At 43.3% G+C, this 17,767-nt stretch overlaps 1 protein-coding gene across 4 annotated transcripts in view; it reads right to left on the reverse strand.

Annotated features, from left to right (window-relative positions):
- FAM124A (family with sequence similarity 124 member A) overlaps positions 1-17,767 on the reverse strand; it is an 83,665-nt gene that overhangs the window by 12,211 nt on the left and 53,687 nt on the right. For all 4 annotated transcript variants that reach the window (XM_068265056.1, XM_068265055.1, XM_068265057.1 and 1 more), the window contains one exon: positions 1,499-2,235. In XM_068265056.1, the coding sequence (XP_068121157.1) occupies positions 1,499-2,235 (737 nt within the window). The remainder of the gene's footprint in view (positions 1-1,498; positions 2,236-17,767) is intronic.

Consider the following 17,767-nt stretch of genomic DNA (forward strand, 5'->3'; position numbering starts at 1 on the left):
GTGAGTGATTCAGGTAGCTGCAAAAACCGCCGCTCTCCGCTGTTCCTTGTCCACTTTCCCTTTTGTGACCTCTGGGTCACGACGCTGGAATGAGAGACTCATTCACAGCGTGCAAGGAGGCGGGGGAGCTGCAGGGGGCGTGGCCAGGGAGAGCTGCCCAATGGCAGCTCTGGAAACCCTGTAGGAACGCTCCTGGCGGGCGTTTTACACAGGGAATCCCTCTCCCCTACGTTTACCTCCGAAAGAGCGACAAATATTGTCCACCCATGCAAACGGTGGGGGAAAGAAGGATTTGGGAAACCTCTACAGTATACTGAGTCTTTTCTCTTCTTAGATATATAATTTTTTGTATTATATTCACCTCAGGTTCACTTTAAACACTAATAATATTAATAGCACTAAGAAGGAATGCAGCCTCTAAAAAATTAGTAGAACCGTAGGTAAGGACAGAAGTACGTTCATGCTTAAAAAAAAAGTGTACCTGAGGCGGAATGTCTGCTATGATTTAGACACAGAGGCATGTTAGTGATATCATCACATGCCTTTGTCTCCTTTCCTTACTTTTGTTGGTTCCTCCTGGCCACTGGATCCACGGCGATAACAAAAGGGGTGTCCTTTTCCAGAGAGGGACACCTAGAGAGTGCCCTCTCAGGCTTCAGGAACACCCCTTTACTTCCTCTCCAATGTTTTTGTGCGCTCACAGTTAAAAAAAAAGTGAGCTACTGAGCATGCCCAGAGCTCAGGCCCACTTGTGCACTGTTTTTGGGGATGTGCCGTGACCCCAGAAGTTCTTCCCGGGGTCGTGGCCATCTTGGAAATTGTTTTTATTTTACATCTTCAAGTAGCGCCATGGGATCCAGAAGACGAGCTGCATCAGGTATGCTTCTCCCCCCTTTTGAATATCGCCTTGGGTTCTCTTTAAAGAGGAACTCCAGTGAAAATAATGTAATAAAAAAAGTGCTTCATTTTTACAATAATTATGTATAAATGATTTAGTCAGTGTCTGCCCATTGTAAAATATTTTAAATCCATGATTTATATTGTGACATTTATCACATGGTGACATTTTTACTACTGGCAAGTGATGTAGCTGCTGATTGCTGTTTTGGCAGTTGGAAACAGCTGTAAACAGCTATTTCCCTCAATACAACAGGGTTCACAGACAGGAAACTGCCAAGAGTACGTACTCAGAATTTCTTTGTTGGAGGGGTTTCACCACAATATCAGCCATACAGCACCCCCTGGTTATCTGTTTGTGAAAAGGAATAGATTTCTCATGTAAAAGGGGGTATCAGCTACTGATTGGGATAAAGTTCAATTCTTGGTCATAGTTTCTCTTTAAGTCAAATTTCCAGACAGGAAGAGGCAGGCTTGTTGTGATGTTCCCTCCTATCACCTGATTAGACCCACGACTGGATTGTCGTTAGAATAAATACTGATCTCTCATGGCTGCATTCTGAAATAAGAGCAAGGTCACAATCAGCACATTGATATTTACCTGTAAAAGAATTTTATTGCCATCATGATCTTCTGTTTGCCACCGGCCTTCACTGATTGGGCTGCACTGGTTGGGTAACAGAGGAATTAATAGTCCAAAGTCTTTCACTCTGAATTCCAGTAACGAGGAATCCAGAGGTACTGGAGTTTGTCCCTTAAGAAGTCTCTTCAAAGAAAATTCAATATCAACGTCCATGTTGGAGTAGATGGGAAATACACAAAAGTCCGTTTTCTTCTTCCATACTGTTTTTTTCAGTATCAGCTCGTACATTTTCATCATGTCGGCAAAGTTCTCGTAGCTGCAGTAGATCGTAAAGCGGATAATCTCCTTCCCATAATGCACCTGTCTAATGGCCCAAAGTGGGGTCCCTTGGGCCACAGTGAAAAAGTCTTGGTTGCATGGCATGTAAGGGAGGAACTTGCCATGGACACGCTCCGTGTGATGGAACTGCCAGGGCGGTTTTTGGAAGCAGTCATGAAGATGTAAGATTTGCTCTTCTCCGTACTCCTCTTGTAGAAATAATATGATGGCAAGAGCAGGCTGGTAGGAGAAGCCCTTGTTCAGCTTCCGTTTCTTGGAAACTCGCCTCTCTGAGACACGGAACAGCTGCAGCTCAGGGTGGATCCATGCCAGCAGCTTGTCAATGGCATCTTGCAGGCATTTGGACTCTCCAGGGTCTGCAATGATGTGTATACTGACCAAGAAGGGATCTTGCACCTCATCTACTGACAGCTCACCTATTGAAATAGACACACAAATTTAGATTATCTTATACTGATAATTTCTACATACAGTATATAGTAAAAACAAACTTAAATTAGCACCTTTAAAGATAATATACCGTATATACTTTCATATAAGCTGACCCGCTTATAAGCCGAGGTACCCACTTTTCCCTCAGAAACCAGGAAAAGATGATTGACTTGTGTATAATCCCCCTCCCCAGTATAGCCCCCTCCACAGTAGCCAGATGTGCTCCCAGTACATCATTCCTTCTCCCCATAGCCAGATGTGCCCCAAGGATGATACAGCTGTGTCTCAAGACACCACTAGATGGCGTCATAGATATGAGATACAGCAAAGAACACCCAATTGTTGCACTGCTAACATGTTGCTTACATGTTCCACTCCACAAACCACACAGGTAGTCTTGAGCAGCGCACTTTGCACACCATGTTGCAGGGGATATGGGGCACGGACACAGCAGGGCGCAAGCTAGTAAGAGCAGAATCACTAGTGCAAGACCCTTACGCTCCTCTGCCAGTAACAAAACCTGCTTCATTCGTTCTGCTCCAATGACTCGTATATAAGCAAAAAGGGTAACTTTTCAATTTTTTTTGTGCTGAAGAACTAGGCTTTACACGAGTAAATAAGGTACCATATTTTTCGGCCACCTTTTCTCCCCAAAAATGTGTGCGGCTGGATAAGTGAAGGCATCCGCTCTTCTGCAGGTGTAGCTGGTAGTGTAGTTAGTGTAATTGGTTTAGTTAATGTAGCTGGTTGTGTGGTTAGTTTAGCTGGTTAGTTAGTGTAACTGGTGGGGGCAGCAGGGGTTAGAGACAGCTTGGAGGGAGAAGCTCCACAAGAAACCCCTACACCATGGACGCACCCAGGTTTAGTATATATATATTTTTCCCCAGGTTTTTGTCATTTTTGTTTTTGTTTAGTTGGGGTAGACGTCAAAAGCCACCATTAACGGCAATGACAGAAGAGTTTGGTACAGAGTTTTACCGCTATGCACAGCCAAAATTTGCATGTTGGGAAGACTCGGTGACCGCTATTTTATTTGGACTTTGCGGCATGTGTGTGGGTGGAAGGGTTGAAGGGTTGTTAAGGTTTAGGCACCACTGGGGAAGTGGGGGGGGGGTTTGGGGGGGATGGTTAAGGGTTAGGCGCCACCAGGGCGGGGTTAAGGGTTGGGCATAGATAGAGGGACGGTTCAGTATTAGGCATCGGTAGAGGAAAGGTTCTGTGTTAGGTTAGTAAAATGTTGGTATTACCGACATGTTACTATTGGAATTCAGAAGTAGAATATAGTTTATTTTTAACAATATTCTACTAGTGGCAAGCCCCTGCACCGTTTTTTCATCAATGCCTTTGCACACATTGATCACAGAAGCCCGACCATGATGTGGATAATCACAAATGTTTAAGTCTTTAGAAAACAGCGCATACAGAGAAAGCTTAAGGCTAGATGACACGACGGGTGCGTGGCGTGGGCGATTATTGGAGCCGCCAGCAAGACCAGGACAGGGGAGAAGAGGATGCCGTAGGACCTTTCAGGCTATGAAGGGGGGGGGGGGGGGGGGGGGGCTGGAGGAAGCCCCAGGTAAGTCCAAATTTCATTTGTGCATTATATTGACGGAGCGTGCTGCGCTGCACTGCTGATGCGCTGATGTGGACACACTATAGAAATATAATTGCATTACATTTTAAAGGGGAATTATGATGTAGAACTGTAAAATTTACGATACAAGTGTACACTGATGTATAAAATGTACATTTGTTCCATTGTGAAATGCACTGTAAATGACTTTATTTCTATGTAGCTCTCACTTACAGTAAGTGTTTTTAATCTGGTGTGATCTTAAAGAGAATCTGTACTCTAATAATCTTACACTAAAAAGCATACCATTCTATTCCTTATTTTCTCCTGTCCCTATGTGCTGTTTCTGCCACTCCCTGCTGCAATCCTGGCTTGTAATTAACAGTTTTAGGCAGTGTTTACAAACAAACTAACCAGCTTGTAATAGGCTCACATAAACAGAGTGTGTGAGTCATACAGAGTGTGCAGGGGGCCTGCAGAGGGTGTGTATCGCTTCTAACCAATCACAAGCAGCCCTGCACATTCCACACATTCAAGCCTTAGCCCGACAGACACGACAGAGGAAAGGAGATAAGATTTATTACAGAGACAGTGCAATTAGGAAAAGCTGCAGTAAGCCAGAGCACATTAGAACAGGCATAGGAACTTATAGGATAGAATAAATAAGACTGAAAAATTTGTTACAGAGTCTCTTTAAAGGTTTTCTTTATTCTTTGCTCCCTGGGAAGAAGCTGTACAAATATATTGGCCAGCCAGCCTACTCATGGACACACTGTTGTGTCAGTTAGACTGAGCAACTGCTGTTCAGTAAGTGCTTTTGAAAAGAACCGTCAGATTAAAAGCACTTAGGCCTGGGATCCACTTGCAGCATTTTGGCGGATTTTGCACAGCATTCGCGTTTTGAAAAATGCTCTTTCGTTGACTTGAATGAGAATTGCAGCAAAATCGCTGCAAAACCATTCTGCTGCGATTCTGCAAATGGGTCCCTGGCGTTACTTCAAATGACAGCTACACAAAAAGAAAGTCATTTACAGTGCATTTTACCCCGGAGCAGATGAACATCTTTTACTGTATATTTACTTATGTATTTTAACTAGTTAATGATTTGGATACAGTATATCTACGCCCCCACTGTGCGCGCTCCTGTTCACATCGCCGCCTGTTAATACACAGATCAGTAAATGGGATAGTAGTTCCCATTCAGTAATCTAAGTGGCCGAGATCAATGAAACCGGCATCAATGAGATGCCGTGTTCACTGTCAAAACAGAAAGTGATAGCATACATGTGTTATTTCCTGTAATGCGTGTATGCAGTAAAACGCATGTATGCAGTAAAGCAAACACAATCAGAATAAAGTGAGGGGACATCAAGTGGCCAAATAGCAAAATTACACCTACATACACATCCTATTAAATAAAATACCCATTAATTATCCCCTTACTTCCCCTCCCATAGTTACTAAAATAAAACACTTTTATAGAAAAAAATTACATTTGAAAAAAACACATAAACAGTTACCTTAGGGATTCAACTTTTTTCATGTGTACTATTAGCTTTGCAAAAAAGGGCTTGTAATTAGTGATGGACGCTATAACTGAAAAAATTATACCTTTATTTCCAAATAAAATATTTTTGCCATACATTGTGATAGGGACATAATATAAATGGTGTAATAACCGGGACAAATGGCAAAATAAAATATGGTGGTTTTAATGATGGTAGTATGTATCATTTTAAAGCTATAATGGCTGAAATCTGAGAAATAATTTTTTCCCATTTTTTTTCAAATTATCCCCATTAAACCGCATTCAATATATAGATAAATTATTTGTGATAAGTAGTGATAAAGTTATTGGCAAATGAAAGGGAGGAGAGCTAAAAGGTGAAAATTGTTCTAGTCCATAAGGGGAAGGGGACCCCCCCCCCCCCCCCAGTGGCGAACTGGTTAAATGTTAAAGTTTTCATCATCATGTCCCTTTAAATTGAAATAACAGTCCTTTTAAGCTGGAAATGGCAGCTGAGTCTTGACGTGTATGGGCAGCTTTCAGATGCAGGGGAAGTGTGTGAGGGGAGGTCAGATGAGTGACTTCAGGAGAGAGAATTGAGAAGTAATCTGCGCAGACACCTCTCATAATGTGAGCTGTGGAAGGTATTCGCACTCTCTTGTCTGTCCCCGTGATGTGCTCTGGGCAGCTTAATAGCATGGAGCAGAGAGAAAACAGGGAGCTTTGTGCGATTTCTCCTCCGCATTAGTATTCTGAAGGAACATCTGATTGTGTCATCGGGCTGGATGGTAAAACAAATAGCTTCAGAAGACCACCGCAGCACTGTACAAAGCCATCATTAGGAGCTAGAGTTACACAGACAGCTCAGGAAATCTGCTTCTGTTGAGCCCTGGAAAATCCAAGCCGTATGCCAAGAATGAAGAGCAGCATAGCTAATCAGCTCGTTAAGTAGAGTACTTTACAGTTCACAATATCGCAGCCACTCCTCCTGTGTTTTATTTCCCCGTCCGCAATTAAATGACTTCTCTCTATTCTCTTGGAGTGTCAGTGGTGATGGAGGGGCACACTGGTCCATTCATGTCCCATGTTGTGGATGTTCACAGATTTACTGTACTTCCAAAGGCTTTGAAATCAGTTCGCAACGTGGTTCCTGTCTGATGACAATCCAGAATGCCTTTACACACTTACTTTTCAACATTTCAACGCTGCTTCTGACTTTTTAAGAAGCACTCCACAAAGTATCCAAAGAAGGTCCACACACCACTTTTACAGGAACTTTTTATTTCTCCATCACTGTTTATACACAATCGAACGTAAAACCAACGATCGTTTCAGGCCACAAAGGGTCCCCTTTGTCAAGGCACAGTTTTGAGTTGTTAAAGTGGCGCGCAGAACTTCTTTGGATATTTGTATGAACTTTTGCTACTTTGTCCTGCACCTACTACCTCTGCTGGACGTTGGTGTGTGATCTTCAAGATTACTACGACTCTACAAAGTGATATTGGGCTGGGAATTAAATACAAAAGAAAATTTGTCATTTATGCCTATGATTTTTTTTTTGTCCTTCAAAATGTATTAGCAGTAAAACTTCTGAATAGTGTTAACAAGAAAACAGAGGAGCAAGCGTGCACCTTCCGTCCCACAGATTTATTGTAGCAATGTGACAATATGAATACATGGCAGCATCAAGCACTCAAATGCATGGCAAGTGCAAGTGGAGCGACGGCTGTTTCGCGTCTGATTGATGCAGTGGTACGCAACGTAACCAAACGTCAGTCAGACGCAAAACGGTCGTCGCTCCACCACCTTAGTGCCTAGCACACACCTCCTGCACCGTCGACCTTGCTGTTTCTGGACATGTAAGCTATGTTTGGAGTTGCACCGCTACTGCACTTGCCATGCATTTGAGTGTTTGATGCTGCCATGTATTCATATTGTCACATTGCTACAATAAATCTGTGGGACGGAAGGTGCACGCTTGCTGCTCTGTTTTCTTGTTAGTAAGTCTGTTTGAACTATTCTCATTTTGATGCAGAGCACACGTCCAAGTGACAGTGGATGCAGCATATGGTGATGCATGGTCATGGATTATATACACCTGTGTGATCCACCCAGTTCACTTCGAATCAATAGGAAGTGCCACACTCATCTGCTTTTTTTGGCTTATGAGTGTTAAGACTTTGCCTTTAGCCAATGCCTGCGAATTAAGCTACATGCACTCTTTACATTTTCCTAGGCTGAAAAGATCGAGTCAAGTCGCTTTGGCGCATGCACTGCACTGCGCCTACCTTGGGCGCAGCCATAGGCCAGGGGGAATTTCTGTTAAATCTTCCAGCAATAGCTGGACCACGAGTTACGTGCCCAAAGGGACAAATTAGACAAGACACGACACAGAACATTTATATTGCGCTTTTCTCCTGGCGGACTTAAAGAGACTCTGTAACATCAAAAAGATCCCCTGGGGGGTACTCACTTCGAGTGGGGGAAGCCTCGGGATCCTAATGAGGCTTCCCACGCCGTCCTCTGTCCCACGGGGGTCTCACTGCAGCCCTCCGAACAGCCGGCGACAGACCCGACTGTGAATTCAATATCTACCTTTGCAGGCTCCAGCGGGGGCGCTGTGGCTGCTTTCGGCTCGGAACTAGACGGAAATACCCGATCTCCGTCGGGTCCGCTCTACTGCGCAGGCGCCGGAGACTTGCGCCTGCGCAGTAGAGCAGACCCGACGACGATCGGGTATTTCCGCCTACTTCGGAGCCGACAGCCACCAGAGTGCCTGCGCAGGAGCCGGGAAGGTAAATATTTACGCCGCCGCTGTACGGAGGGCTGCAGCGAGACCCCCGAGGGACGGAGGACGGCGTAGGAAGCCTCATTAGGATCCTGAGGCTTCCCCCACCCGAGGTGAGTACCCCCCAGGGGACATTTTGATGTTACAGTTCCTCTTTAAAGAGAATCTGTATTGTTAAAATCGCACAAAATTAAACATACTAGTGCATTAGGGGACATCTCCTATTACCCTCTGACACAATTTCGCCGCTCCTCGCCGCATTAAAAGCGGTTAAAAACAGTTTTAAAAAGTTTGTTTATAAACAAACAAAATGGCCACCAAAACAGGAAGTTGGTTGATGTACAGTATGTCCACACATAGAAAATACATCCATACACAAGCAGGCTGTATACAGCCTTCCTTTTGAATCTCAAGAGATCATTTGTGTGTTTCTTTCCCCCTGTTCTCATGCACTGAAGTTTCAGGCTGCTTGTTTCTTCCTGCAAACAGCTTTGCCCTTGTCTGTAATTCTTCAGTATGTGAAAGCCCAGCCAGCTCAGAGGACGATTTATCCAGCTTGTAAAAGATAAGAGAGAAGAGAGAAGCTGCTCTAATCCTAAATAACACACAGGCAGTGTGCATAGAGGGGCCTGGAAGGGGGAGTTCATAGCAGAACCACAACACTGAAGAACTTGGCAGCCTTCCAGACACAGTCGACAAGTCTGACAGGGGAAAGATACATTGATTTATTACAGAGACAGTGATAGTATAAAGTGCTGCAGTAAGCCAGAACACATTAGAATAGCTTTTTGAACTTGTAGGATGATAAAAAACAGGATGCAATTTTTGTTATGGAGTCTCTTTAAAGTGAACCAGAGACGAAGCACCCTCATGTATTTACCATATATATCAGTGGGAACATTAGAGAAATCACCTATCCTGCTCTGTGTTTCATTATTTACTGTTCAGATTGCTTCTTTTAAACCCTGATAAAATCCCTGACTGAGCATTCAGTCTGGCTTTGTTCAGGAATCTTTATAGCTGAGTCTGTCTTCTGTGCTGTCTTTTCAAGCCCAAGCTTGCCCCCTTTTGCCTCTGCTCAGGAATCATTATAGCTGAATCATTATAGCAAAGCCAGACTGAATGCTCAGTCAGGGATTTTATAGAAGCAATCTGAACAGTAATTAATGAAACAGAAAGCAAGGTAGGGGTTTTCTCTAATGTTCCCACTGACATATATGGTAAAATACATGAGGATGCTTCGCCTCTGTTTCACTTTAAAGTGCCAGCCACTGGGCACTCTCTGTAAGCAGTAGCAGTGTTAGGGAGACTTGCCCAAGTTCTCCTCACTGAATAGGTTCTGACTTACTGAACAGGAAAAGCAGAGATTCAAGCCCAAGTCTCCTGTGTCAGGATTGTGTACTGGTTAAGGTCTCCTGGTCCCCACCCTGGTCTATGGTTGTGCCCAAGGCAGGGCAGGTGTCGAAGCAACCTGTCTCGATCTTTTCAGACTAGGAAATTGTAAAGAGTGCATGTAGCTTAATTCGCAGGCATTGGCTAAAGACAGTCTTAACACTAATTCAGAAATTAAGTAATCAATAGGGGAATATATTTGTTATTTTCCCCTACATTACCTAGTGCAGGGAGAGCCATCTCTCGGCTTTTCCCTATGCCCAAATTATTAACACCAGAACCATACATACGCAAAAAGATAGCTCCTACTTATTTAGGTCAGAAAATGTATGTAAAGGTGTCCCCGGTTGTTGCTGGCTTCCTCTTCAGGACAAATCGGTGCTGCCTGATACCTTTTGTTTCCTGCTGGAACTGTTTAGAGCAACTTTAACCCAGGGTTGAACGTCATCCCGATTAGTAGCTGATATCCCTTTTCCCATGAGAAATCTTTACCTTTTGTGTAAGAGTTCATTATGGACATCTACATGGGCTGGCCCAAAAATTAGAGAGACCCCTTATTTGAAAGTAAACCAGTCCAACAGTGACGCAGAGATATATAACAACGCAGAGTTGCTTATAAAAAAAACAACCCTCAGCTTCGGATGACGTAGTTGCCACAGAAGTTAATGTGCAAATAGGGTAAGACGAAAGATTTAAGTGACTTTGAACAAGGGATGATTGTCGGTGCAAGAAGAGCTGGTGCTAGCATCTCTGAAACAATTACTCTTTTAGGCCTCTTGCACACTGCATGCATTTCAGATTCCGATTCCGCTTTTTAATCTGTTTTTACATCCGATTCCGATTCCGATTTTTAATCTTAACTGCATGCTGCGTTTTTTGATCCGTTTTTCTGTTGAATGTATTCAAGGAAAATCGGAAACGGAATCGGAATCGGAAAACGGATTTGCAGTGTGCAGGGAGCCTTAGGATTTTCTCACCCAGCAGTATCTCGGGTGTTTTGAGAGTGGCAGTTAAGAAAAAAAAGTCAAGTGATAAGGACTATTCTGGTCGGAAAAGGCTGTTGAACGAGAGAGGTGAAAGGCGAGTAGCACACATAGTCCATGCCAAGAAGAATATCGGCTGCGATCAGAGCTAAAGGTGGACCAACTCATTTCTTGGCCACTTAGTGTATGTGGCTGATACTGAGGCGAAACCCCTCCCACAGTGTGATGTTTTAGCCATGGCTATGACAGTTTCCTAGCTGTCAACCTCATTGCATTGAGGGCGATCACATGCTATTGTTTGTGCAAAACAAAACAAAAAAAACTTTTAGCCTATCACATTGTTAGTGGGCTTGTTTCATAGTGATTGGATTGTCCTGCTTAACTGAAGGTGCCCATACTCCTATCGATCTGCCACCAGATCAACCATTACATATATCCTTCTCTGACTGCATCTGATCCGTGAGGGATCTATTGCCTGCCCACACACTGCAGACAGATTTCCAATAGATTTTAGCCGTGCCACCCAAATGTATGTGTTCCTGCCGTGCCTGTGGCGAGTGTTGAGGGCTCACTTGTTTGGTGGCACAATCTCTGCCCTCCTCCCTTGTCCAGCATCACCGCAAGTCCCTATACCACGTAACACTGGCTGGCATCACGTGGTCAGGCACTTGTGGTGACGCAAGACATAGAAGGAGGCCAAGAGTTTCACCACTGGACAGGCGAGCCCTGAACGGGGAAGTGGGGGACATACACTTGATGGCCAGGAAAATCTAACGCCATTACCACCATGCACCCGATTGAGCCCTTGTGACCGAGATTTTCCAGCATGCCCGATCCATCCTTTTGATCAATTTCAGCTGATTCGATGGAAAGATTGATCGGAAGGCCACGTTGTGGCTTCAATTCTCCTCCTATTCGATAAAATTTTCCGATTGGAAGAACGACTGGCCCGAAAAAATGAGTAATATATAGACACCCTAACTATTATTGTAGGTCTATAACCAGCCGTACTTTGGCTTCCAGAGAAAACTACTCGATCAGATCAGTGTTGACTGCAGAGGGCAACTGTCTAGAAAAGCCTGTGCTTTATTTTAATACTGGATATTGTTACAGTTATTGGCAGGAAAAGAAATGCTTTTTGTCCGGAAACAGAACGGACTTTGTCTGACTCCCAAAATCTGGCAGGTGATTCTTGTGCTTTCTGTGGTGGCAGGAAAATGACGGAGACTGATGTGCAACGGGTGAGACATTTCAGTCACCTCTTGCTGGGATTGTTTTTGAGTCTTGAAATCTTCAGAGGCATTAGAGCTGCGGAGTAATCCCTCTGAGGCACCCGGCCAAGGAAGTGAATGTCAGCATTGGGTAGCTGAGATTAGTCCAGGACACTTTTACTACAACACAAAAATCAGAACAGCAAGACTACTGATTCTTAAATCAGGTTTATTATAAACAAATTTTTGGCTGAACTTGATGGACATACAGCTTAGCTTTTCTTTCAACAGAGCTACTATATGTAACTAACATCACAAACTGTAACCATAACCAGGGCCGGATTTGTACTTTTCACCGCCCAAGGCCAACTATACCGTCTGTTTGGTTGTTATCTCTGTGTGCCCCAATGAGAATTCTACTTACTTTCCCTCATTGGATGTCAGTTGTCACAGATGACTATTTTAGTAATATGCGTATAGATTATAAGTTATGTTTTCCTTAAGAACTTTTATGTTATGTCTGTTATCTCATTAATGATGGAACCATTGAGAACTAGGCTGAAGTGTACATGCAGGATAGAGCTTACAGGTCTTGCAGGGACGGCACAAGTACAGGACAGGGAGTTTGAAGGTTAAATCTGTTCTTGTAGATATGGATGGCTGCATAGAATAGCTTTACTGCCCCTCACTGAGCCGCCCCTAATTTTCTGGTGCCCTAGGCCATGGCCTATGTGGCCTTGCCAGAAATCCGGCCCTGACCATAACCAGCATTAACTTAAAAGGAACCTGAACGAGTAAAATTATTTAAAATAAACACATGATGTACCTGCAAATGAATATTACATACTAACCTCACCATCTGTTCCTCTCAGATGCTCACCATTTTCTTCTAACAACGATTCCTTCCATTTCTGACAAGATTTTGTAAAAACTGAAATATATGAGTCGCTGTCCGGTATCTATCAGTTGTTGTCAGTTATATTTATTTAGGAAAGAATTACTGATGAGCAAGGTAATGTCCATGTTTCCCTATGGCTCACATGGGCGATAATACAGTTTAACAGTGTGCTGATCAGGAAGCTGTTATGGGGTAATGGCCATTTTCAAAATGGAGGATGGAGAATCCCATCGATCACAGAGGATGTAGGAGACAAGAAAGAAGACTGAAGAGTAGACTACACGGGTGACAAGTATGACGTGTATTATATTTATTTTGACTTTTAACTTTCAGTTCACGTTTGCTTTAATAACAAGCAGTATAAAAATGCACCCCCCACCCTCCACATAACTATCTTTTAAAGCACCCCGTCACTTAGTGCACTCTGTATGTAATCTATGTCTGTCCTCAGATGCAGCAATAGACAAGCGCATCTGCGGTGTTGATTTGGGAGTATTTCTGCCTAATTGTTGTTTGGGAGGCTTTGCTGACTACACATGCCTGACTTTTTCAAACTACGGGTCGTCAGACCCGATCAGTCAAAACCAGTCTTATCAGTCTGACGACAGCTTGTACTCACATGCAACTGTCGTCAGAACGACTGCCCGGCGGGCGGGACTTGACGACCCGTAGTTTGAACAAGTCCGGCGTGTGTACGCTCCTTAAGAGTTGTGTTTGGGGGCATTCCTGGCTGTTTGTGTTGTCTGAGGTGCATGACTGCAAAATGATGTTGTTATGTGGACTTGCAGATATTTCACAGATAAGTCACTGATATTTGCCTGTCTTACGACTTAAAGCGGAATAAAACCCAGTATTTCTTCTTTGCTCTAATACATTATTTACAGCATATTATATACTAATTAAATACAAAAGGTTTGCACACCTGGTTCACACATACTAGGTGTATACAACTAGAATCAAAAGATGGGTGCTGAGTCAGTAAACCGGGCTGCAGATGCAGTCCTACTAGTACAGTAAGAAACAATAGACTCGCACACCAAAGCAGTAGTTTTAGAATGCATAAAGTTTATGTTGGTACACTAAGTACAAACAGCAATACATGATCAGCAAATGTATGATCAAAAGGTGATCAGCAAATGTAAATGTCATACAGCAGTACACATTTAGGGTATCACAGTAAGTGGAAGTACAGCACAACAAGATTCCCTGGGTACATACAATAAAGAACCTTCACATGTCAAATATGAACGATAAAGGAGTACAGCAATAGAGCAAATAGCACGAAGCAAAACACATTGACAAGTGAGCAATCAAAAATGTCCCAGAGGAAATGATTATACCCTGACAGCGCCGTTTCGGGGGGCTTCCCTTCGTCAGAGGGTATCAAGTAATGGACTCTTGCCTGGCTGCTGCAGCGTTGTATACGCTGTGCGCAGTTTAAATACCTGTATCTAAATGGATAGCACGCCCGCTGTGGACACCGGGCCGGCCCGACTGGCGTCCCTGACGTCACGCGGCGGTATCATGTTCAGTAACTTCCAGGCACGTGGCTATGATGACAATGTTTTATCTGAAGCACTTAACAGGGCTGCTGCAAGGGATCGTTCATCCCTACTCACCTGCAATCCTAAGCCTGACTCCAAACGTATCCCAATGGTACTAACCTAATCTCCCTTATCCCTACAGGCAAAGAAAATTGTTACCAAACATTGGCACGTGTTGCACAGTGACCCAGCACTGGGGGATACATTCCGGGAATTTCCAATTTGTGCTTTTCATCGCTCGAAAAATCTGAAGGACTCTTTGGTCCATGCTAAAAGCAACAGACCGACTGTTAGTGATCGGGGCAACTGGCTCTCTAATCTACCAAAACCAACCGGTATGTTTCCCTGTGGACACTGTGCACAGTGCAGTTATGTTTATAAGGGTACATCATTCCCCCATCCACGTACTGGGGAACGTATTGTGCTTAGAACTTTTGCCAATTGCTCTAGTACCTTTGTGGTATACTGTCTTTTTTGCCCCTGTGGCCAACTATATGTTGGCCAGACCACTAGAGATGTCCGTACTAGGATTAGCGAACACCGCAGCAACATACGCTGCGGTGAAGTCAGTTCCCCTGTGGCACGTCATTTTCTGGATGCAGGCCACAATGTCACTCAATTGAGGTACAGGGTTGTGGAGGAGGTGGCCCCGTCGTTCAGGGGGGGTGATAGGGAACTTAAACTTATGCAGAGGGAACTATTTTGGATCTATAGACTGGATAGTAAATTTCCGCGTGGAATGAATGAGGACTCTAATCTGTCCCCTTTTTTTAAGATGAATTGACTTATCTACTGCTGGCGGGTGTTGGTGATGTTGGCCTGTGGGCTGTCTGTCCCAATATAGTGGTTTGTACAACCACATCCTTATTGCTGGTGCATGAGTGCACTGTTTTATTTTTCTAATTTTTATGACTCTTCCCCTTTAAGGTTGCTGAGAATTGCTGCTAGTATGCTATTGGTCTAAAATTTCTTGTATTTTTGTCTCTCATTATAGATAATCTGCGCCCCGCCACTGTTGGACACCGCTCTTTCTTCTACAAGACCCGTGGAATGGACTCTACATATACATTGCCTTGCTCAATTTGTATTTCTCTAACCAGGTTATGTTTATGTATCCCGGATTGAGATCTCTGCCCACGCATGCACGGCGGCCATGTCGGGGCTGGCTACGGCCGCTCCGTCTTGGTTGGCAACGCAGGGCGGAGGTTGACATCCGGAAGTGACGTCATGACGCGCGCGGCGCGCGGCGCACGCCGCGTGACGTCAGGGACGCCAGTCGGGCCGGCCCGGTGTCCACAGCGGGCGTGCTATCCATTTAGATACAGGTATTTAAACTGCGCACAGCGTATACAACGCTGCAGCAGCCAGGCAAGAGTCCATTACTTGATACCCTCTGACGAAGGGAAGCCCCCCGAAACGGCGCTGTCAGGGTATAATCATTTCCTCTGGGACATTTTTGATTGCTCACTTGTCAATGTGTTTCGCTTCGTGCTATTTGCTCTATTGCTGTACTCCTTTATCGTTCATATTTGACATGTGAAGGTTCTTTATTGTATGTACCCAGGGAATCTTGTTGTGCTGTACTTCCACTTACTGTGATACCCTAAATGTGTACTGCTGTATGACATTTACATTTGCTGATCACCTTTTGATCATACATTTGCTGATCATGTATTGCTGTTTGTACTTAGTGTACCAACATAAACTTTATGCATTCTAAAACTACTGCTTTGGTGTGCGAGTCTATTGTTTCTTACAGCATATTATATACTACCACCTTTTTTTTTTTTTACTAGAACAGCATTCCAAGGGTTAAACACAGGACTTAGAAGCTCAGTGCAGAGAAAGCTGGACGCATCCGAACTGGAGATAATGTTATGTTGTGTTTACTTAATTGTATCAAGTGAGGAATGTAAATAGTTCTCTGACACTGCAGACTCTACTAAAGACACTCAGACAATCAGAAAGCATTTCTGCTTGCATTAGAAGATGAATAAAGCAGTTATGAATAAAAAGCAAAGGCAGCTCTCAGAGCAAAAAAGGGGACTTTGGAAACTTGTAATTTCTAAATGAATAATAATACTTATGCACAAAAGCAAATATGATAACCGTATGGCATATAAAAAGTAGGAAGACATGTTTTTAGGGGTTTTATACCGCTTTAACTGCATGTCACTACAATTTGGTTGAATACACTATTGATTTTAATAAACAATAAAGATACTGATCGCTTAATTAGTTATTACTATAAGTGCGGCTGCAACACTCAAAACTGGTCTTATGTCCAATGGACATCAGGAATTACATAGAAAGCAATGTCTGATGTTTCCGCTAATGTGTTGCGGTTTAGTGTATTCCGACAATGCATTGCTGGACACTATTTTGTGTGCCCCCTCCCTTTCCCCAAATAAAAAAAGAATCTAACATGCTGTTATGTGTCACTTCACCTCACATTACCCATAATCACTATTCACTCTCAGACTATTAACTGCTTGCACCATTCATCTCCATATGATATACCGTAATTTCTGGAGAATGGCACCCATGGCTGGCAACTGGTAAACATCAGAGTTTGCATTGAGGGAGCTATAGTCTTCATACATTCTGTCTTAAGCGGCTGGTGAGAATCAGATGTGGACTTGATTTATGGTTGTGAGGGAACAGGTTTGCCTTCAGAGAGTGAAACTCCCATCTAGCCAAAATTCTTTTTAGGCCAAGTTTGCATTTACCTTAACCATTAAAGGACAAGCAGACTTATAAAAACATGCGAGAGCCTCTTAACGGCTCCAGGACGTTTTTGATAAGTGAAACAGTGCTGCTGCCGCTGTTCCCGCACGCGTGCACGTGAGATTAGTGGGGAAAAAAACACCATACAAAAAATACACCTTTATTTCCAAATAATATATTGTCACCATACTTTGTACTAGGGACATAATTAAAATCTTGTAATAACAAGGACAAATACGCAGATAAAATGTGTGGGTTTTATGTACAGTAGCATTGTTTATATTAAAACTATAGGGGATGAAATTAAAGAAATAGGGTATTTTTTCATTTTGTCCTTGTTTTTTCCTTTAAAATGCATAGAAAATAATGTAATTAGTGAAAACAAATATCAACCCCAAAAAGCCTAATTGGTGGAGAAAAAAACAAGATATAGATCATTTCATTGTGATTAGTAATGATTAAGCTATTGGCAAATGAAAGGAATGAGCACTGAAAGGGGAAAATCACCCTTGTCCGTTAGAGTAATAAATGCTTTGGGGTGAAGTGGTTAATATTGATTTGTTGATTCATTTTTGGTCTGTTTTTAAAAAGGCATATAAATGTGCCTTCTTAATAACAGAATGTAATTGCATGGTGCAGTGGTATAGTGGTTAGCGCTCTCACCTTGCAGCCCTGGGTCGCAGGTTCAAATCCCAGCCGGGGCTCTATCTGTGTGGGTTTCCTCTGGGTACTCTAGTTTTCTCCCATATACCAAAAACATGCCGATGAGTTAATTGACTATCCCCCTAAATTGGCCCTAGACTATCATGGGAATAGGACTATGGAAGGGATTAGATTGTGAACCCCTCTGGAGAGCATTTAGTGACAAGACTATATATACACTGTTTAGCGCG

The sequence above is a fragment of the Hyperolius riggenbachi genome, chromosome 2 (genome assembly GCF_040937935.1).
Source record: "Hyperolius riggenbachi isolate aHypRig1 chromosome 2, aHypRig1.pri, whole genome shotgun sequence".
Taxonomy (NCBI): domain Eukaryota; kingdom Metazoa; phylum Chordata; class Amphibia; order Anura; family Hyperoliidae; genus Hyperolius; species Hyperolius riggenbachi.